Genomic DNA, 20,741 nt, shown 5'->3' on the forward strand with positions numbered 1-20,741 from the left:
TGGAGTCGAGGGTTTTTAAACCCCTGCAGATGCCGTGTTTCGGCTCAGATTGCTGTGTTATCATAAGAAACTCCATGCGGGAAAGTGCCGTAGGATAAGGTACATAATCACGTGATAAAAGCTATGACCACCAAGACGTCGCCTCGCCGTTAATGAGTATTTATCAATCCATTCAAGCATAAATCAAATTAATGAAAAAGAATTGGATAAAATGGGTTTAAATAGGTTTATCAGTGATCGAAAGATGTTACTCTGGAATTCTTTATTACTATAATCTCATATTAATAAGGAATTTTCAGATCAATTAGAGAACACACTGATTCACAATGAGCGTGTTTAAAAAGTACAAGGTTCACTACAGACATATAATCATTGAGACTTTTTCATTCAACTCATCTGCCAGCATTGTCAGCAAAACTGGCTGCATGCAATTAAACTCCAATAAGAGCCTAGCAAGATCTATTTATACTTCTACCACTGTCCTTTTAAAGCGTCTTGATAGGGCAAACCATGTACATACAACGTTTACTTCGTCGCAATTGATAAATCGACGCTTCATTTTCCTCCATTTTGTTGCGCCCCTTGTCCTTGATTTTGGCTCCCTGTAGCTTGTGAGGGCTGCTGCTGCTGCTGCTGCTGCTGGCTATTCTGTAATCTCTGTTGGTGATGATTGCTCAACATTTGGGCATACATCTGCGGGCTAGCGTTCTCAATGCCGATCGGTGGCCGCTGTCCTCCTTGACCATTCATTCCCAAATTATTGTTGCCAGCCGCTGCATTCATAGCGCTTGCTGCTATGCCGCTTGGAGGCTGGACTAAACCTCGTTGTTGCAAGTGTTTGTTGTTGTTAAACGCAGTTATGTTTTCACCCATCAATTTATGGATTTCGCTGGCTGATGCGTGTGGGTTAGCTCTCCTGACATTTCGTTCTATCTCCAGATACGGAATGTTTGGAGGCAGACCGCCGTTAGGAATTCCCGAAGGAGGTAAGCCTACTCGAGGAGAGCTTGTTTGAGCAGGAGAAGGCGTTGATATACCTGGAGAACCAGCCATACCGTTGATGTTGTTGTTATTATAGGATGTCATATTATTGGGCATAAATCCAGGCTGCGTAGGCATGCCATTCATTCGTGAAGGGGAGTTTTGAGCCTGTCCTGGATGTGGGCTACCCTGTTGCTGCGTCATATTTTGCATCTGTTGTTGTCTCTGTTGTAAGGATACACGACGAGCACCATCTGCAAGTTCAGGGGTAAGGGCGGGATTTAAGGGTAAACCTCCCTGCATTTGAGCTTGTGGGACACCGTTGGACATTGCTTGTGGAATGCGGAGGTTGTTAGGCATCGGCCCCGTCACACCCATATGTGGTGGAAGAGGCCGGGGTCTATTCTGTCCTGGAATAGTGAGATGGCCGTTTCCATTTGGCTGGCTAATCGGAGGAACGAGACCGTTTGGAAGAGCAGGTCCACGTTGTTGTGGCAAGCCATTAGGATGAGCCTGTTGCTGAGCTGCATTTCTTTGGCGAGCTTGCGCCTCCTGGTCAGATGTTAGTATGTCTCGCATAGTCTTTGGTTAATATCTTGTATCAACTTACCCTTCTGACTTGTTCCTGTCGTTGTTGGAAGGCAGCCATGCTTTTCTTTAATTGCTCATCTCGGTCATGTTTCAAACGGCTAAATTCTTGGGGAGTCTTGATGGGTGTCCATGTTTGGGGTTGCTCGGCTGGCTTCCTTGCAGCGGCCTGTGCGGCAGATAATTGCTGTTTCTGAGCGGAATTCTCGCGCTTCTTCGCTAATTTTCTCATGGCATCAACTAATGCTAAATGTTTTTGGTTTCTCCGTTTTTCCACACGCTGGCTGGTGGTAGTTCGCCTCCGAGGTGCGGCTGGTTGACCATTCGCGGTGGGCTGTTGGGGAACTTGAGTCGCCATGACCTGTAGATTTCGTTGAGCTGCCTCCAATCTGTTGTTGTAGGCTTTAAAGTATGCAGTCTTTTGCATGTCTGCAGGCAAACCTTCTAAAGCTATCCAGCGTTCAAAGCATTCCCAAGGCGTACGTCTCTCGGCACCTGATGACTGTAGCGATCGACTTGATAACATATTGGAAATAAGTGACCAATTATAAGCATACTCTCGCACAAGTCTCTCCAACTCTTCGTCCTCAGAAAATGTCCATAGTGAACATTGACGGCATTCGAAGAAACTTTGCGTTGGCATTGGAAATTCTGAAGGCGGTCGGAATTGATGTCCGGCATGAATGCGGTCGCGGATATGCTTGTTGGCGGGGTCGAATAAACCTATATTGGTCTGCTCGGGTGGTAAAATTGATCTCTCACGCCTAGATTGGTCCACTGCTACATCTTCATCGTCACTGTCCTCTTCGTACTCAAATCTGCTCTTTTTGCGCGGAGGCCCTTGAAATTTTAGTTCCATCCTGCCCTCTACGTACTTACTGATACCAACCGCGGGCCTTCTCCAGAAGCGATCAGGATCAACTTTAGAGGTAGGCAAGTCATTACAAGGAACGCTCAATGGAGCGCCATATAAAGGCAATTCCTCTAAAAGTTTATCGGTCGCTGGTGACCTACTCAGTCCAAAAACAACATCATCATCCTGGAGACCAAATATCGCAGTGGGGCTGACAGTATCCGTAATAGTGAGGCGAAGTTCTTCGTCAACGTCGTCCATTGGCGAATCGGCTTCTGCAGAGGGAATCAGCTCGGGAGTTGAACGGGGGAGAAGTTGACTCGTCGCATCACCCATTTCAACATCTTCAGGGATTTCTGCCAAGGATATGGGTTGGCGAGTAGCGTTCACTTGTAGAATTTTTCGTTCCTCGGGGCTAGCTTCAACCCACTCTGCACAAGCATATGCCAGGTTCTTGGCCACCGCCATTTTCCACTTCCGTTCTTCTCGAAAATCTGTCCGCATCCATTTGGCTTCTTGAAGAAGAACATCCCAATGTGTAGTTGGTCGAACGGGTTCCTCGGATCGCTTCGGCTGGCGTAAAGACCATTTGTGATTGTTCTGAAGTCCATATATGCGCTTTAAAATCCTTGTCGTTTGATTTTCAGTAATGGGCACAAAAGCATTTGAGGTCGTGATGGTTTTATGAGCAGTCTGTAGGAGACCATCCAGAGGGGGGTAGCCTGTTTTTTGTGTATTATGGCTATTGAGATACAGACACGCAAAATAATCATCTTGGGGGTGTGCTTGCTGTAGATGCGCTCCTATAGTTGTCATAGTAGCATCATTAGCTCTAGAACCGAAAGGCTTTTTAGCAAACACTACAGTTGAAAGACGACTTTGGCTCTTTTCTTTGGCTTTCTGGAGCAGGCTACGAGTAGATCCTGGGGTACTCCCTCTTGAAGGTGAGTCAGCGGCCGATCCAGTATCCGGCTTGCTAGTAGGACTTCTTATCGAAGTTGGGGAGTTGTTTGGTGCGGGCGTTTCACCTAAAATCTCGGATACAGACTTATGTCTTATTGCCCCGGAGGCGACCCTTGTTGTCATACGCTCAATTGGTACTTGAACAGGTGCGGGTGTGGATGATGTTTTGCGTGTTATAGGAGCTGGTGTTGATGGTGGCGATTTAGTATTCGATGATGGCTGTGTTGAAGCCTCTCCAGCGGGAGCCGATGCTTTTGTATTTAGGATAGCACTACTGTCCAGGGTGGTATGACTTTCGAATGAATCCTTCACAGTTGCCACGTCCAAATCCATAGCGTCTTGTGGTGTCTGTCCATCGCCCTCAGAGTCTGGTACTTCCTCCATCTTAGGAGTTGCGTGAGAGTTCTCACTTCGGGTTTTATCTCGTCGCAGGACGTCTGCGCTGACATCATTTTTGTCCTTGGTGGGTTCCTTCTCGACATTACTAATCTCGGATGCAAGTAATTTAGGTTCCTCTACGTCCTGTGAACTCGAGGCTTGGGAATCTGCTATTTCAGCAACCACAGGAACTATGGAGCCAGATGCGGCTTGGTCTTCCATACGTAGCTGAGCATCAGCTGATATGGAACTACTACCAAGTACTTCAGTACGAGAGATCTCATTTTGAGCCTTCTGCTTTCTGTCGTGCACATCCTTCTGGACAACGTCCTCGCGAATAGACCTCGACTCTGTTGCGATCTTGCCATCAATCTCATCGTCTGGGCGTTCAAGGTATCCGGACCGAGAATTGTCATTCTCTGGACTTGTCCCCGCAGAGGCATCATGTCGCGCAGGGGTAGTGGTCGAATGGGCATCTATTGTTGAACTTGGGGAAGAAACTAGATCCACAGAAGCTCTGAGAGGATCCGCAATTGATTGCCTTCGCCTTTCCCCCTTATGATCGCGTGCCTTCTCAATCTCTTCTAGTCGAGCTTCCTGAACCTCCTTCGGTGGTAAATGGGCAGTCGCAGCATGATGATTCTCGTCATTCGCGCCAAAAATAACTGGTTCTTGCAGATTTGCAACATCCTCGGGAGATGGCGGCACTGCTTTCCTTGGATCAACCCCAGGACTTCCAGGAGGACTTTCAACAACTCTTTTAATACGGTCGATTTCAAAATCCTTGTTCGTCAAAGCAGGCTGTACCTCTTGTGCTGCTGTCGCTGGTCGACTAGCACTTTTAAATGTTTCCTCCACTGTTGTATTTAGTTCGGCAGAAGTCTCTCTTGGTAGACCAATTTGCGAGCTCTTCGGAGACGATCTTTGCATGGATACTGCAGCCGCCCCTGGTGTTGCTCCAACGTCATTCCCATTTTTCTCGATGTTTCGTCCTTCATTACTGTTCTCGATTGGACTACTTCCACGGTTCTTCCGAGGTATTATCCCATCGCGCTTGAAATAATGTTCTATTTTATTGGGTCCATCACTTGCTGAGAGATCTTTACCCGCTTGGCGAACTGATGATATTTGTTTTAGGGAATCGAATTTAAGCTGTCGTCGGTTGGGTAGATTTGATTCATTGAAGGGCCGGTCCCTATAAATGATATTAGTTTAAAAACTAATTGAGCGGCACAGTGATTGCAGTAAGTCTAGAATTCGTGGTTTCTGGAATTATAGTACATACTGTAAGATATCGCAAGCCTCAAGAAATTGTGCTTCGGCGGCGGTGGTTGGTGGAGCATTGGGGTCTATCCTAGAAATTTTAGGTATAGGGCCTTCATTGTCGCAAACCGCGAATAACTCGAGAAGCTTCCTCTTCCTCGATGCATCAATTCGACTAGCACGGTTAGTATTAAACAAATAATATCAAAAGATGCACAAAATGATGCGACATAAATCGAATTAAATTAAAATAATTGAATTACCTTGCTTCATCGCGTTTTGATCGTAAAAGAGGTATGCGATAGGATGCTCCAACCTCACTCATAATATCGCGACCGCGACATCCGTTTTTCAAAAAAACGGATAGAGTCCCGATCTTAATGAAAGATTCTGAGATGCTTCAAAGAATTAATGAAATGAAAACTCGTGGTTGTGAATTGATAGTAGATGGGTGTTCAAATTGCTCTATCACCGTGTTCAAAAATTGCATGGGAAGGACAATCAAGCATAGGCAATCCGAGAGTTTAGGCACTTTAAGCGATCCCCCGGGAGGAGCGTCATAACCTTTAACACATATTTTTCTTTCTCAAGATAAAGTTTACAAGTTTTCTTTTGAGTTTGGAGATACTTTCAAGTCTTTTTGGCCCAGGTATCATGGGGAAAGCTGTTAAGTTTTCAACTATTTTATCCAGGTGGTGACCGAAATGTTTCGTGGATATCTTTGTGTTGCATCATAACCGATAACGCTAGAGGGGAAAAAAGATGAGGGTCTTTCGAGGGGAGGGGAAGAGGGGAGAGGGGACAGAGCGTGAAGGATGCCATACCCGTGTCAACATTGAAGGGTTTTTAGTAATGGAAGAACAGGTAATGTAGTGCTAATAAGATCTTACATATCCAGATATATTTCCGAGTTATTTATCGAAACAACAGTTGAGATGATGGCAAAAAGAGTTTGAATGGTCCCCATTAAAGAGGTCGGAGGTGGAATGTATAAATCGTTCGAACTAAAGTCCCGAGTTATTTATCAGATAATCCAGGAATTCTCTACAGAGTATAGGTAAAGAGTAGTAAGAATTGAGACTGAAGCAAAATACCTGCCTAGATAGTCAAATAAAACTATCATTGGGATAGAAATGAATGAATGTTGCTATATACATATTTAGAAATGTATTCTTCCTTACACGCATTATCTTCACGTCGTCCTTTCCATTCCTGAAAAATTCTGAGTATCAGCTACCGTGCATCTTTCCCTTCTGCTTCGAGATTCAAATATTGGATTAAGCTGAATATCATCACTTGTTCCATGTCATATTATCTGCCCGTAGCTTTGGATCAAATTAAATATTAGGGCTTTCTCCGTCCATAATGGATAGATTGCAATGATTTTAGCGGCGGCTTCATAATACAGATCAGTCTGCAGCTGCATTCTTCTTTCTGACTTCAATTTACCAATACCTAACCAATATCCCTAAGTATCTCAAAAGGGACAACCTCTGGATCGAGATTTCTTGTGCATATGCAATAAATAATCCCTCTTCTCTGACAGAACGCGCTGTGTAAGAAAGGAAAAATGATTCAAAATTTCTCTCTATAACACTTGCAGCTTTTCCTCAATCTTAATGTATCCAGGTATCGAGCAAGGAAGACATCGGCTTACTTTCTATTGTGCCTGTCTTGCTGCTTGGACGTGTCCCATCGACTTTCTTCTCGGTTGCTCGCTAATAAACGAGGTCTTCCTCATGTCGCTATTCAGCGCTAACCTTCGCCCAATGTTCCCAAAACAAACACAGCTGCAAAAAAGAACACTAGAAATCCATATCCCAGCCTCAAGATTACCCCTAGCCATCGAATTCTCGGATCCAGCCTCCGAATAATCAATTGGGTGGTGAGATACGGTGCTGTTCTTCACTGCAGCAGCCGGGCTCGGCATTAAATCTGAGTTCGATGCAAGGAGAATTGCACTGCCAGTAGCACCAATAGCGGCTGAAAACACGAGTCCAGGCTTGGAACGGTCAATGATATACCATAACACTGGATTAACGAGGGCGAGGGTTAAGGATGCTTGCATATCAGAAGCCCACGGAAGTTTGCGCTTAAGAGAATGTTAATAAAGTTCAGCAATGTATCGAAAAGGGACGTACAATGGCAAAAGCGATTCCTACAAAAGCGCCCACGCTCCTTACTGCCAATATCCAGTCTTCCCCAAGAATACTTTGCGAGTCGCTGACATCAATTGCTTCTTCTGATGAAGTACTTGTGGAGGTTCCTTGAGGTGATCTAATCTTCTCCTCCCACAGTTTGTCGACCAATGGTAGCAAGCTTCCCAATCCAACACCTGCAATGCCCCAAAATACAAGATATCTCCAATCATGACTGGGTTTTATAATCGACTCCACTTGGAGTGGCGCAAGATGTCGGTCATCGTGTAGATGTTTTACAAGCAGTCCATATAGCACCCCTAACCCAAATAACAGAATGGAGCGAAAGATCCGAGAAGCTATAGTTGCGGGCCTTGAAGCCCGGGCTCCAGCAAAAGATTGTCTCCTTTGGATTGTAGAGCTACGCTTCCGTTGGGAGTTCTCGTCTCCTGTTTCCCATGGAGTGGTAGGCGTCTCTGGCTCAAAATCATCATGACCGTTGGCCTCGTATATACCTCCCAAGGTGGAGGATGTCAAATTGAGGACGGAATGAGTGCGGCTTGGTGTTTCGAGGAATTCGTATGAAGGAGTAAGCGAAGGACTTGGAGGTTGTTGGAGGGCAAGAGAATGTGCTTCAAAAGGCCGACGTGGCTTTGGGCGATATATGTGCGGGGTAGCCATTTGGACCTTATTCTTGTAATAATGCTGACGATGACAGACGGAGATACTTTCTTCCCAAGATTTACAAAGGGGCAATGAACCGGAAGATGTATAAATGATCTGTTCTCAGTCAACAAAATGTTACATGTACATCACAACCAGTGATCCAAGGTCTATATCCGTGTACAATATTGCTCAATTGATGTGTCTGTGAAGAGGAGAAGGACTATTGTTGAGTATGGGGAGGTACCTTTGAATGTGTTTACTCTACTTCAAACTCAAATATACATTACTTGATGGGTGTAGCACAATTAAGCTGCTCAGGAATGAAGTGACAAAGTAGAGGTGAAGAATAGATGGGGTGTATAAAAGGGACTCTCGAGGTAACTAATAGGAGCGAGAAAAATAGGTACGGCTTTTTTGGTATTGAAGAAGTCAGGAGAGACGGGAGTCATGCACCCAAGTTATTTGTAGGTCGAGGCTTCGTTTAGCTCCTCAATATTTCACATGTCTAAGATGTGAATGCTTGCCAAGAAAACGTCGGAGGGTCGGAGGCACGGGACTTAAATTGGGACGATCTACTCGTCTAAACTTTATCTGGGGTAAATTCCTTGCATTGAAGTTTTATCCTCTCGGAATCGGAAGCACAAACATGAACCCAAGTGATTCGGCTCGTATTAATAATATATGATTTTGATAGGCTCGAATCTCCATGTGTTGTACAACTGCCGTCGCTTTGAAGGACTGTGGTTGGCGACAGCGAACAGAGCAGTGAGAAAAGTGCTGTAAACTATTTGTCGTGGAGTTTGAAAAGATCATCTTTAGCATTAATGATGTTAGATGATGCCGAGAATCAAAGCTATGGGAGCAGGCGGCTGGCTATAATTTGTGTCGCCCCATGGATGCTTCTGTTAATGGAGAAGGGTCGAAGCTCATGTAATAGTGGTTCATTGACTGAAAGCTGTGTCAGAGCGGACGGCGTAGGATGATTGCGATTAAGTTGAAAGTTGTGATTAGATAGGATATCGAAAAGTAGGTGGTTTAGCGTCAACTGATCTGATGTGTTATCAAACAACAAGTTTGAAATATCGAGTTGGCGTGCTGATTACATATTCTTCCACATTCGTTACATTTGGCTAGGTATATAGTCGACTTTTATAAACAGCAGACTAATTCCTGATCGGGAAAAACGAATACTCGCGCAAGGCGAAATATCCCGGTACATACAGTAAGTAGTAATAACATATGATTACTTTGATCAGTTTTCCAATATTATATAATCATCTTTATACAATTGACTCTAATTTGGAAATTCAGAATTTTATTCCAAAGGTAAGATTTTAAGTAATGATTGTATTTCTATCAAAGTCGGTAAAGGAACAATCCCTTTCCGGCGACATTTGATTTCCCCGATTAGGAATTAGTCAATGTTCACCACAGGCCGGTTAGTCATGAGCTTTCATCATAGAATGGGTATAATTTGAGGGAATTACTAAAGTCTTGAGAATTCATTCCTAACCGTAAGACAAGTACCACAACTACCGAATTCCACAAGCTTAAGGCTAAGGATGGTTAGTGCGTGCTGGAAAACCATATAGTTCTAAGATTCAAGATGCTAGCCTTATGCTAACCTGGCATCTAGACCGAGTGGAAACATAAAGTTTGAATAGAATGGCTTTTTATACTAGGTACAGCTATTCATATTGAGTATTGGAACATGAGTGATACCAGTAACCTGAAGCAACATCTTATGAAGGTATTAGTTTGTAGGTAGTGAAGTCGAGAATGAGCAGAAGTTCTCGTAATCAAGCGACCCAAATGTTGCCGTACTTGTTAAAGCAGCACGCATTAACTCTAAAGGCGGCCCTGCTACATGCAAATCCCATGCAGGTAGCCCTGTAATAATTTTTTAGCACCACCTCAGAAGTTCCTGGGAGCCTTTTTTTTCTCAAAGGCTGATTTCTCATCTAGTCACTCAATCACTCAGTGAAAACCCATTACAAAACACGACATGGCAAAAAGAAAGAGAAATACGCCTACAGAATCGGTGCCTGCAGTACCAGCATCATCTTTACCATCGAAGAAATTGAAGCAGTCTACCACGCCCAAATCAAATTCCTCCAAGCCGACTACCATTCAAATCATAACGGGATCTTACGACAGAGTCCTTCATGGCATCACTACGACAATACGCTCCGACGATGATGTCCAATTCGCAGATACTTTCCTCTTCAATGCTCATACCTCTGCCATTCGAACTTTAGCACTCTCTCCTCCCTCTGCGCCAGTTCCTAAACAATCACAAAAAATAATCCTTGCTACTGGCAGTACTGACGAGCGCATAAACCTCTACCACATATCCGCACACCCTCCATCTAAAATATCTATCCCTGCAATTCCTTCTCTCACGGCCAAGGCTGTTGTAGAAAATCCTCAAAATCGCGAGCTTGGTTCCCTGCTGCACCATGCCTCTTCAATAACCGCCCTCTATTTCCCAACTAGGAGCAAACTGATGAGTTCTGCTGAAGATTCGACAATTGCAGTTACGCGAACAAGGGATTGGAGCTTATTGAGTACTATCAAGGCACCCATACCGAAAGCGGTGGGCAGGCCTAGTGGTGATACTGCCCCGCTTGGGGGACAGCCTAGTGGAGTGAATGACTTCGCGGTTCATCCGAGTATGAAACTCATGCTTAGTGTGGGTAAGGGAGAGAAGTCTATGAGATTGTGGAACTTGGTTACGGGAAAAAAGGCGGGCGTGCTAAATTTTGAGAGAGATATGTTAGGCGAGGTAGGAGAAGGAAGATTTAGTAGTGGAGAGGGAAGGAGAGTCGCCTGGGGCAATACTAAAGAGGGCGGAGAGGAGTTTTGTGTAGGATTTGAAAAGGGACTGCTGATTTTCGGGATGGACTGCAAAGTTAGGTGCAAGGTAGTCCCTACACCAAGGACCAAGATCCATCAGCTTTCTTACGTTCAGGTGGGAGATGATGAAGATGCCCAAGTCTTGGCTGTTTCGACGGAGGATGGAAGAATATTATTTTACTCTACAGATCCCAAAGATCTGGAGACTACAAAAGCAGCGGAAGGCAAAACACAGCCAATAGCAGCTGCCAAACTCTTCGCGCAACTTGGCGGGAAAGATTACGGTGTATCCGGGCGTATCAAGGACTTTGCCGTTTTGAATATTGGAGAGGGCGCTTCAAGATACATCATCATTGTGGCAGCAAGTAGTGACGGTGCAGTCAGACTCTACAAATTATCTGCCGCCAAGGATTTGGCTCAAATTGGAGAGAAAGTAAACCAGGTCGGAAAACTAATTGGCACATACGAGACTGGAAATCGTATTACATGTTTAAAGGCATTTGTAATGTTACCGACTCCTGAAGGAGTAGAGGATGAAGAAATCGAGATAAACGAGGATGATGATGAGGAGAGAGCAGATAGTAGCAGTGATGATAGCGAATAAGATACCCTCCGATGAAGGATTTCCATCAATATTGAGCTTTGCTCCATTATCTTCATCTTATTTGCGATGTTCGCCACATGAGAAACCTCACGAGTGTTGAAATGGTGCCTTTATCACATTTAATTAATCCTTTGCGTGAATCATCATGAATCACCCTATTTCAAGTAGCACAAGCCGGTCCCAAATATGAGGCGTGTATTGGTAGGAGTGAAATGTTGTTATCTTCACCAATGATAGTCGCTCCCATATGTCCTGGGAAAATTGGTAAGAATGCTATATGGAAGGTCCTACGAATAGATTTCATTACAACATCAACACTGTATTATACATACTCTGGCCAGAAGCAATTGAAAGAGAAGGGAAGGGAAGAATACAGCTACTAGGGGGATGTAACCATACTCAATATTATTTCGAGCATTCGAATCCAGTAGGTATGCACAGTTCAATTTTCTTCCACCCGCTAAGTTACTCTATGCCATCCATCTATCCAAATTACTATATCGTTTAACATTACTTCGTATGTCGAATATTCATTGAGCGAGACAACTTGCATGCAAACGTATTGCTAGCCCAGCTCATTTTCGCTGTAAGCCAATCGATCTGCATTCATGGTTATGAACTCAGAGATATATATACTAGGTACATCAGCCTGGTCTCCTATCGTCATGATATGCGAGAGTACTTTTGCATCGCTCATTAGATTTATGATTTATCTCAACTAATATTGTAGACTTTCTATATTGAAAAGAAAGGAAGTTACTGGTTTCGCTGTTGTGATTGTTTATGATATGTTCTTACCAGTAACACGTTCTTCTGAAGTACTTGTAGCTATTTACAGACAGGTTGTGGAGTACATTAGCCCTTCTGTTGGTATAAACGACTTTGTCATTGTGAGAGTTATTATACTGGTATAAAGGCCCATTATACAGAGCCAACTTGATTATTATTCGATTTTAAGATTGAATTTGTCCTCCAGACTCGCAGATAACATATAACACCAGGTTACAGCACAGTCCCGGATCGGCAGATGTTAATCGGTATCTTGACCGAAAATCCGAAAGGTGGTGAGCTATCTTCAATTAATTATGTAGATTGCGTGCCGGAGGGGTTTCCAGACAGGGTATTCCGATCCAAATTCATAATGTGGATTATTGGTCAAGCAGCATGGTTTGCAAATTTATGGCAGGAGGATGGGCCGAGAGAGAAGAAAAGAGCGAGTGAGAGGGCGAAGCTTCTTGATATTTAGTTCTTCATTATCTCCCAACACATACTTAGCTCTAGATAACTCGTACCACGGCACATTTAAAAAAAAGAAGAGTTGAGGTAAGAAATAGGAGGTTGATTATGGCAAATGAAAATGTATTCTCTTGTATCATGTGGTTCCTGCCATTTAACAAACATGTTCAATCAAAGGTGACACCTGAAACTAATCTATGCGAAGAGCAACTTCCTGTACTTCAAATTAGAAACTAGAAATGAACTAGTATATGTAATCAGAGAATTACCCACCAGCATATGCCTCATCGAATGAGTAAAGATCTCCCGCATCAAATAACCTGCGAAACCCTTGATGTAGCCTCAGTTCATAGTAGACTGGACTCACAAGTGTTGCTCCTAAATGCCTAAGATGTCTCCTCCATTTAATTACCACCACAAATAACGCTTTCGACAAACTACTCCTTTCCAAAACATTCTATCTAATGGAATGAATGAATGAATTGGTTGAGTTGAGGGCTATTTTTCCTTATTGTCCCCTATTCACTATTAGATATGTAGAAACATCGGTAGAAGAGAATAAAAAAGCCCGTGGACTCCGTAGTCTGAGCCAAAATGATCCGTGCACATTGTTGAGCTCCAATCAATCGTCAATACTACGGTATATGGAGTACGGAATACCACTAGGTAAGGTTATTGGCCCCTCCATTAGCGTCTCTCAAACTTAACACGCTTTAGGTTATCGGCAAACGTACCTGCTCTAGCTAGGTAGATTGTTGTCACCTTCGTACCTGGTGAAACTCCATTGCAAAAAAACATTTCTTTTTCTCTTTTCTTTTACACCTTCAAAGGAAAGTCGAAAAGGAAAGATGACCTCCAATCCTCAGAGTGTCAATGGCTCTGAGAGCGAATTCGAGTTTATCGAGACCCCAAAAGCCCCTACACCAACCTTTGAGAAGTTCGAGCCATGTGGTGTAAGAACAACAGCTGTAAGTAAATAAAAATTCCCAGAATTTTCCCATTCCCCATATCTGTCAACTTCAATTTTGTCTGAGCACAAATGTCAATTGAATCTAATATATCGGATCAATTAGTACCCTGCTATCAAGAACGCCCCTCTGCCTGCAGATGCTTCTGGCAATGATAGTTTTTCGAACACCCTTCTCTTCTCCCTCATCGGTGGTGTCCCTCTATACTTTTCCTGGAAGGTTGGCGGTGGATTCAAGACCACCATCTTCTTCGGTCTCATCACCACCATCCCAATTCTCCTCGCATTCTGGACAGTTTTCTCCAGCTTCTCCCCACGCAAGAATGAAAAGGCAAAATACCCAGGGCGCCCGGTCGAGCATTATCTTACCTTCAAAAATGAAGCCGATAAGCTAAAATACAGTGGAAAAAGCAAGATTCCCATGGAAACTTTCCACAACATGTACTTTGATGGAGAGGTTGACTTCAATGGCGATGCTCTTGAGGTTCTCGAATACCGACATGACTGGGCAAGCTTCAAATTCACAATTAGTCTTTTCAAATATGTCTTCTTCAACTTTGCACCAGAGGTTATCATGCACACCCGTTCTCAGGGTAAGTACTAATTTCGGCTTCAATGAAAAGCTACTAACGATATCGCAGATGAAGAACAAGTCCGTGATCACTACGATCGAGGTGATGACTTTTATGGCTGGTTCCTTGGTCCACGAATGATTTATACCTCCGGTGTTATCTCTGACATTAATCGCGAAGAGACATTGGAGGAATTACAAGACAACAAACTCGCTATCGTTTGTGAAAAGATTGGTCTCAAGCCCGGTGAAAAGATGTTGGATATCGGTTGCGGATGGGGAACTTTGGCCAAATTCGCCAGTGTTAACTTCGGTGCAAAGGCTACTGGTATCACTCTTGGTCGCAACCAGACTGCTTGGGGTAACAATGGACTTCGCAAAGCTGGTATTCCTGAAGAACAAAGCAAGATTTTGTGCATGGATTACCGTGACATTCCTGTCCCTGAAGGAGGTTATGACAAGATTACATGTCTCGAAATGGCTGAACACGTTGGTATCCGACACTTGACAAGCTTCCTGAAGCAATGTCACGACATGCTCGAGGATGATGGAGTCATGTTCCTTCAAGTAGCTGGTTTGAGAAAGACTTGGCAATACGAAGATCTCATCTGGGGTCTTTTCATGAACAAATACATCTTCCCTGGTGCTGACGCTTCTACTCCTCTCAATAACTACATCAACTCCCTTGAGAGCGCTGGATTCGAGGTTAAGGGTGTTGATACTATTGGTGTCCACTACTCAGCAACATTGTGGAGATGGTACAGAAACTGGATGGCCAACAAGGAAAAGGTTGTCGCCAAGTATGGCAACAGATGGTTCAGAGTAAGTCTTCTTCATAATCGCACAATTATACGCACATACTGACAAACTCAGATTTGGGAATACTTCCTTGCTTCCTCCACTATCATCTCCCGCCAAGGATCTGCCACCTGTTACCAAATTACCTTGGTCAAGAATCTCAACTCCGTCCACCGCATTGAGGGAATTCCCACACAATTTGGATTGTCTGGTGCACTAGCTGCCGCCAAAGCTGATGTTCAGGCATATCGATCCAAGAAATCAGCAGGTGATGTCAAGGAAGACGTCGCTAGCGCATAAATGAATGAACGAATGAATGACTATCTTAGAAGCCGTAAAGCGGCTGGGAGAGCCTGAATATGATACCCAAGTATCCATATATTTATCGATGGGAACACATGGAGCCAGATGTGTGACTATATTCGTGGCTTATGTCAGAATGAGATGAAGAGCCATAATTGATGTAGAGAAAGCTTTAAAGCTTGTGGTACCAACTTAGATAATGCAGGTGCTTGTGTATCTGACTGCATGTAGCTTCAATAAATGACTTTTCTCGCACCAAAATGCTTAATAGTGATTCAAAACGTACGAAACATTTACAATGATTTCTAATTGGTGTTGAAATAACAATGTTGAATTAATGATACCGTACACTTTACCTCAGCCCCTTTTCCTATCCAGATGATTATCTTATCATTTTGTCGCAACGGTGAAACTTGCGCTGGAGGTATTAAATAGTCGCTAAGCCCAGCCTCTAACAGATTACCTGAGCTTCGTCATTCCCGCCCCCAGGCCCGTGGCATCTTTTACCTACCTCTAACTCATTCCTTCAAACAATTGTCACAAATCTACCTTCCTTGATACCTATTTTCTTTTTGTCCATACTCATAATGTTTTCGGGTTCGAACTCGTATCTAGGTGGTAATAGTGGCCGGCAACCGCCACAACAACAACCACAGCAACAGCAACAGTATGGCGGTTTTCAGCCAAATCAAGGTTTCCAACCACAACAGACTGGCTTCCAGCCACAACAGACTGGTTTCCAACCTCAACCCACTGGGTACGGAAACGTCGCTCCTTTGCAACCCAATTTCACAGGTTATCCTCTTCAAGCACAACCTACAGGATATTCTCAGCCGCCTCAATCAGGGTTTCCCGGAGGCCAGCAGCAGTTCAACAATGCTCCTCAACAGCAGAGCTTCCAGACGGGAGCTCCGCCAATGCCGCAGATTCCACAACAATTCCAGCAGCAGCCTCAACAAATACAGCAAGCCCAGCCATCTCCAGCAGCTCCCGTGCAGCAACCGCAAGCCACGGGATTTGCAGCGATGGCAGATTCATTCAAATCTGCTTCAGAACCATCGAAGCCAAGAGGACGCAGAGCCTCTAAGGGTGGAGCAAAGATACCCAGTATAAGACTTTCGTTCATTACAGCCCAAGATCAAGCGAAGTTTGAAACCCTTTTCAAGTCCGCAGTCGGAGACGGCCAAACATTGTCTGGCGAGAAATCGAGGGATCTCTTACTGCGCTCAAAGTTAGATGGGAACTCATTGTCGCAAATATGGTAAGCATAGAATTATCCGATATATACCTATATTACTATGCTAATAATTATTATAGGACGCTCGCAGACACTACAAGATCTGGACAATTACATTTCCCCGAGTTCGCATTGGCAATGTACCTTTGCAATCTTAAGCTCGTCGGCAAGTCACTACCCTCGGTACTTCCCGATCAGATCAAGAATGAAGTTTCTAGCATGGTAGATATCATAAATTTTGCTATAGAAGATGATGGGCCAGCAGGAACGAATGCGCCGAGTTTTGATAGTCGACAGAGTACTGCAACGCCTCCGACTATCCAGCAGCCACAGCCAATGCCGTCAAATTCTGCTTTACTCACTGCGCAAATGACTGGTTTCCCTGGACAGCAAAATAACTTCTCCGGTGGGTTTCAATCGCAACCGACAGGTTTCCAGAGCTCAATGCAAACTGGCTTTCCTGGGCAGCAAGGAGGATTGCAGCCTCAGCCAACTGGATTCAGTCAGAATATGTCAAACCCTCAAGCAACGGGATATACTGGACCGCGCCCTCCAATGCCCCCTATGCCATCAAACTTCAGTTCCAATCTGTCTCCTGCTCAGACGGGTATGCAAGGCGGCATGATTGCTCCGCTGAATAGCCAACCTACAGGAGTCCCAGGTCAATGGGGATTGGTCAATGCGCCTGCAACTGGTTTGCCTAACATCGATCTACTACAATCTCGGATGATGCCGCAGCAAGGCCGAGAACAAGGCAATTTTACTACAGCTGGCATAACAGGCAATGCCGTCATTCCATGGGCAGTTACAAAGGAAGAGAAGACTAGGTACGATTCCGTCTTCAAAGCTTGGGATGGATTTGGAAAAGGATTCATTGGTGGTGATGTCGCTATCGAGGTCTTCGGGCAGAGTGGCCTTGAAAAGCCCGACTTGGAACGCATCTGGACCTTATCGGATCACGGCAACAAGGGAAAGCTTAACATGGATGAATTTGCGGTTGCCATGCATTTGATCTATCGAAAGCTTAATGGATATCCTCTACCAGCTCAATTACCTCCCGAGCTTGTACCCCCCTCCACTCGTAACTTCAATGATTCAATTGGAGCCGTCAAATCGTTGCTTCATCAAGAATCAGATTTCCGAAAGAATTCTGGCGCGACACTTTTGCCCCAAAAGACTGGAGTAAGCTATCTCAAGAGCCATTCTTTCCGTGGGGATTCTGGACCGGGTCGTACAGGTCGTAAAGATGGTACTGTATTTAAGAATAACGATGATGATGTTGGCTATAAATCTAGTGCTCGTCGCAGACTCGGAGCTTCTTCCCCACGACCTTCATCCCCAGGATCAACAACTTCTAATGATGATCTTTCACTCGATCAGCTGAAGAAGAAAGTCAGAGAGAAGCAAGTGTTATTGGACGCGATTGATTTCAAGGACGAAAATGCTGCGGATGAAGACGATGCCCTTGATCGTAAGGATCGTCGTGAAGCAGAAGATTTGTATCGTCGCATTCGTCGTATCCAAGAGGACATTGATGCGCACCCAGACGCTTCATTGCGTAACGTTGACTCCGGCGCCGAGCGTCGTGCCATGAAGAGACAGTTGCAGACATTGACAGATAAACTTCCGGATATTGCGTCGCGTGTTCGACGAACAGAAAGAAGCATTGCCGATGCAAAGCTTGAACTCTTTCGTCTAAAGGATGCAAAAGCTCACCCTGGAAGTGCTTCCAGCATTGTTGGAACTGGTCCAGGTGGCGCGGTTACCGAATCAGATAGACTCAAAGCAAGAGCTAAGGCCATGATGCAACAACGCTCTGCTGCTCTCACTGGCAAGAAGATTGAGATAAGTAATGATGATTTGGATGCACCAAAACGCCTCGAGGAAGAAAACCTTAAGATCAGAACCGAGAAGGAAAATAATGAGCGAATGGTTCAAGATGTCGAAGAAAGTGTCCGCGATTTTTCACGGGGTCTGGAGGATAGTCTCAAAGATGGTGGCGAGAGTTCATCTAGCGAGCATGAAAAAAGACGCTGGGAGGATGGGCTCGGTGTTGAAGATGAAGTCAAGGACTTCATCTTTGATTTGCAAAGGAGCAGTAGAAGTGCAAAAGTTAGGACTGACGATCGCAGTAGGGAGGCTCCCACTGAGACGTCTCGTGTTAGCTCCGCTCCAGCAGCTCGTAGTGAAACTCCATCGTCGCAGCCTTCATCTACACCAACCCCTTCTGCAGGTACATATTCACAATATAAGACAGCAGAAGATAGAGCAGCGTACATCAAGCAACAGGCAGAGCAGCGCATGGCTGAGCGTCTAGCTGCTCTTGGCATTAGGGCACCTTCTAAACCTGGAGAGACAACACAACAGAGATTGGAGCGTGAGAAGAATGAGCGTGCTGCTAAACTCAAGCAAGCGGAAGAGGAAGATGCTAGACGTGAGGCCGAAAGGCAAGCTAGAATTGCTGAAGAGCAGGGAGTGGCCCCACATACACCGGATCAACCAAAAGAAATTACGAAAAAGCCACCTCCGCCGCCTTCGAGGAAGGCTGCAAGAAGCGACGCTAGTGAACGTAAATTCGAAGAGGATAGAATCCTCAAGGAGCAAAAGTCACAAATTATTGCCACAAATGAGCTAGAGTAGGCGATTCCTTCACCTGATTAACTTTCACACTGCTAACATCCATAGGGACGATGCTCAACGACAAGAAAATGAGCTTGCAAAAGAGCGCGAGGCAGCTCAAGCTCGTGTGAAGGCATTGGAAGAGCAAATGAAGGCTGGGAAATTGAAGAAAGAAGAGGAAAAGAAGAAGAGAAAGGCTCTACAAGCCGAGACGAAGCAACAAGAAGCTCGTCTTGCAGCTCAACGTGCGGAGATCGAAGCCGCCCAAGCACGTGAGCGGGAATTGCAACGTCAACTGGAAGCTATTGATGATTCAGACTCATCAGATGATGATGAAGGTCCAGAGCAAGTTACTCCTCAAGCGTCAACACCAACTCAGGGGAGCCAAGAATTTGAGCGCAAAGAAGCCTCTCCACCCCCTCCTCCTCCCTCAGTCCCAGTCATTGTATCACCCGTCCCTGCGGCAGCAACAACAACCAGCCTTCCCCCACCAACCCCACAAGTTACTAGCCCTGTTGTCAGCCCTCCAGCTGAAACAGAAACCCGCAATCCTTTCCTGAAGAAAATGGCTCAATCTGGTGATGCTTCTGCCGCATCTACTGCATCTAACAACCCATTCCATCGTCTTCCTTCTCAAGAACTTCCCGCTCCTGCGCCAATTCAGGTTCAGCCAACAGGTAACAGACCATCTCGTGTCCGTCCAGAAGAGGATGATTGGGACGTTGTTGGATCTGACAAGGAGGATGATTCCTCTGATGATGAAGGACCTGGTGCAGGCGGCGCGCGTCACTTGGCATCGATTCTTTTTGGAACCATGGGACCTCCTCGTCCTTTGTCGGCTATGGGCAACGAAGCTACATCCGCACCTCATTCGCCTGCTGCGGCATCTCCACCAGTGGCATCTCCACCACCTCCACCACCCATGCCATCAGCCGGTGCACCAGGCGGTCCACCTCCACCACCTCCTCCTCCGCCACCAGGAATGGGTGCTCCACCTCCACCACCAATGCCTCCCATGGGAGGGGCTCCTGCGGCCCCACCTGCGGGTGGACGACCAGCTGGATTCTTGGGTGAAATCCAGATGGGGAAAGCTTTGAAGAAGACACAAACTAAGGACAAGAGTGCAGCTGCTACGGCTGGGCGAGTTTTGGATTAATTATTTGATTAAGTGGGGTAAGACGGAATGAAATTGAGGTTGACGGTTAGTGGGAAGGACATAAAGGGATAAATTGTATTATACAATACTTTGGGTTCATAATATTGGGTTGACAAACATACGGGGTGATAGTTAGGAGAGATGAGCATAATTCTTAGATGAAGAAGTACCAATTTGATAATATCCGTTCGTTTTTATAACTATTGATGCTTCCTTGGCTCGTGTGAGTCATGTGACTTGTAATGAAAAACGTTTTAACCAAGCTTCTTGATCCTTTTCTTGACATTTTCAGTAACTCACGCCTGCCTCACTATCACAGCATCATGTATCCACATACTTCAACATCCTTTCCTTGATTTATTCATACATGGAATGTAATAATATGGTGTATAGATTGATACCTTGGTTGAAATTGTGAATATTGGTAGATGAGACTGATTATCTGATGTTAATGTTGGGAGATTATTATAGCTAGCTCGGGTGGCTATTTATTCAGGTTATTAGGTCGTGTTTTGCGGGAATTTGTGGGGAGCTGAGGGTTCTGCATTACTGTTGTTATGTGAT

General features: G+C 44.9%; 6 protein-coding genes across 6 annotated transcripts; 4 read left to right on the forward strand and 2 right to left on the reverse strand.

Annotated features, from left to right (window-relative positions):
- Positions 1 to 555: 555 nt before the first annotated feature.
- On the reverse strand, positions 556 to 5,351 carry SS1G_05982 (hypothetical protein; the record flags this gene model as incomplete). Its single annotated transcript, XM_001593010.1, has 4 exons — positions 556 to 1,533; positions 1,592 to 4,958; positions 5,049 to 5,201; positions 5,290 to 5,351. The coding sequence occupies 4 exons, from the start codon at positions 5,349 to 5,351 to the stop codon at positions 556 to 558; spliced, it is 4,560 nt and encodes a 1,519-aa protein (XP_001593060.1).
- A 1,335-nt stretch (positions 5,352 to 6,686) lies between these two features.
- Positions 6,687 to 7,845, reverse strand: SS1G_05983 (hypothetical protein; the record flags this gene model as incomplete). Its single annotated transcript, XM_001593011.1, has 2 exons — positions 6,687 to 7,118; positions 7,168 to 7,845. The coding sequence occupies 2 exons, from the start codon at positions 7,843 to 7,845 to the stop codon at positions 6,687 to 6,689; spliced, it is 1,110 nt and encodes a 369-aa protein (XP_001593061.1).
- An 812-nt stretch (positions 7,846 to 8,657) lies between these two features.
- SS1G_05984 (predicted protein) lies at positions 8,658 to 9,483 on the forward strand (the record flags this gene model as incomplete). The annotated part of the gene is made up of 3 exons (XM_001593012.1): positions 8,658 to 8,804; positions 9,350 to 9,395; positions 9,467 to 9,483. The coding sequence occupies 3 exons, from the start codon at positions 8,658 to 8,660 to the stop codon at positions 9,481 to 9,483; spliced, it is 210 nt and encodes a 69-aa protein (XP_001593062.1).
- Positions 9,484 to 9,835: 352 nt separating this feature from the next.
- Positions 9,836 to 11,290, forward strand: SS1G_05985 (hypothetical protein; the record flags this gene model as incomplete). Its single annotated transcript, XM_001593013.1, has 1 exon — positions 9,836 to 11,290. The coding sequence occupies one exon, from the start codon at positions 9,836 to 9,838 to the stop codon at positions 11,288 to 11,290; it is 1,455 nt and encodes a 484-aa protein (XP_001593063.1).
- Positions 11,291 to 13,374: 2,084 nt separating this feature from the next.
- Positions 13,375 to 15,162, forward strand: SS1G_05986 (hypothetical protein; the record flags this gene model as incomplete). The annotated part of the gene is made up of 4 exons (XM_001593014.1): positions 13,375 to 13,494; positions 13,600 to 14,086; positions 14,135 to 14,886; positions 14,938 to 15,162. 4 exons carry the CDS (start codon positions 13,375 to 13,377, stop codon positions 15,160 to 15,162), a joined length of 1,584 nt encoding a protein of 527 aa, XP_001593064.1.
- Positions 15,163 to 15,752: 590 nt separating this feature from the next.
- SS1G_05987 (hypothetical protein) lies at positions 15,753 to 20,177 on the forward strand (the record flags this gene model as incomplete). The annotated part of the gene is made up of 4 exons (XM_001593015.1): positions 15,753 to 16,426; positions 16,483 to 17,584; positions 17,783 to 19,038; positions 19,088 to 20,177. 4 exons carry the CDS (start codon positions 15,753 to 15,755, stop codon positions 20,175 to 20,177), a joined length of 4,122 nt encoding a protein of 1,373 aa, XP_001593065.1.
- Positions 20,178 to 20,741: the final 564 nt, after the last annotated feature.

Source organism: Sclerotinia sclerotiorum, genomic scaffold (genome assembly GCF_000146945.2).
Source record: "Sclerotinia sclerotiorum 1980 UF-70 scaffold_7 genomic scaffold, whole genome shotgun sequence".
Lineage (NCBI taxonomy): Eukaryota > Fungi > Ascomycota > Leotiomycetes > Helotiales > Sclerotiniaceae > Sclerotinia > Sclerotinia sclerotiorum.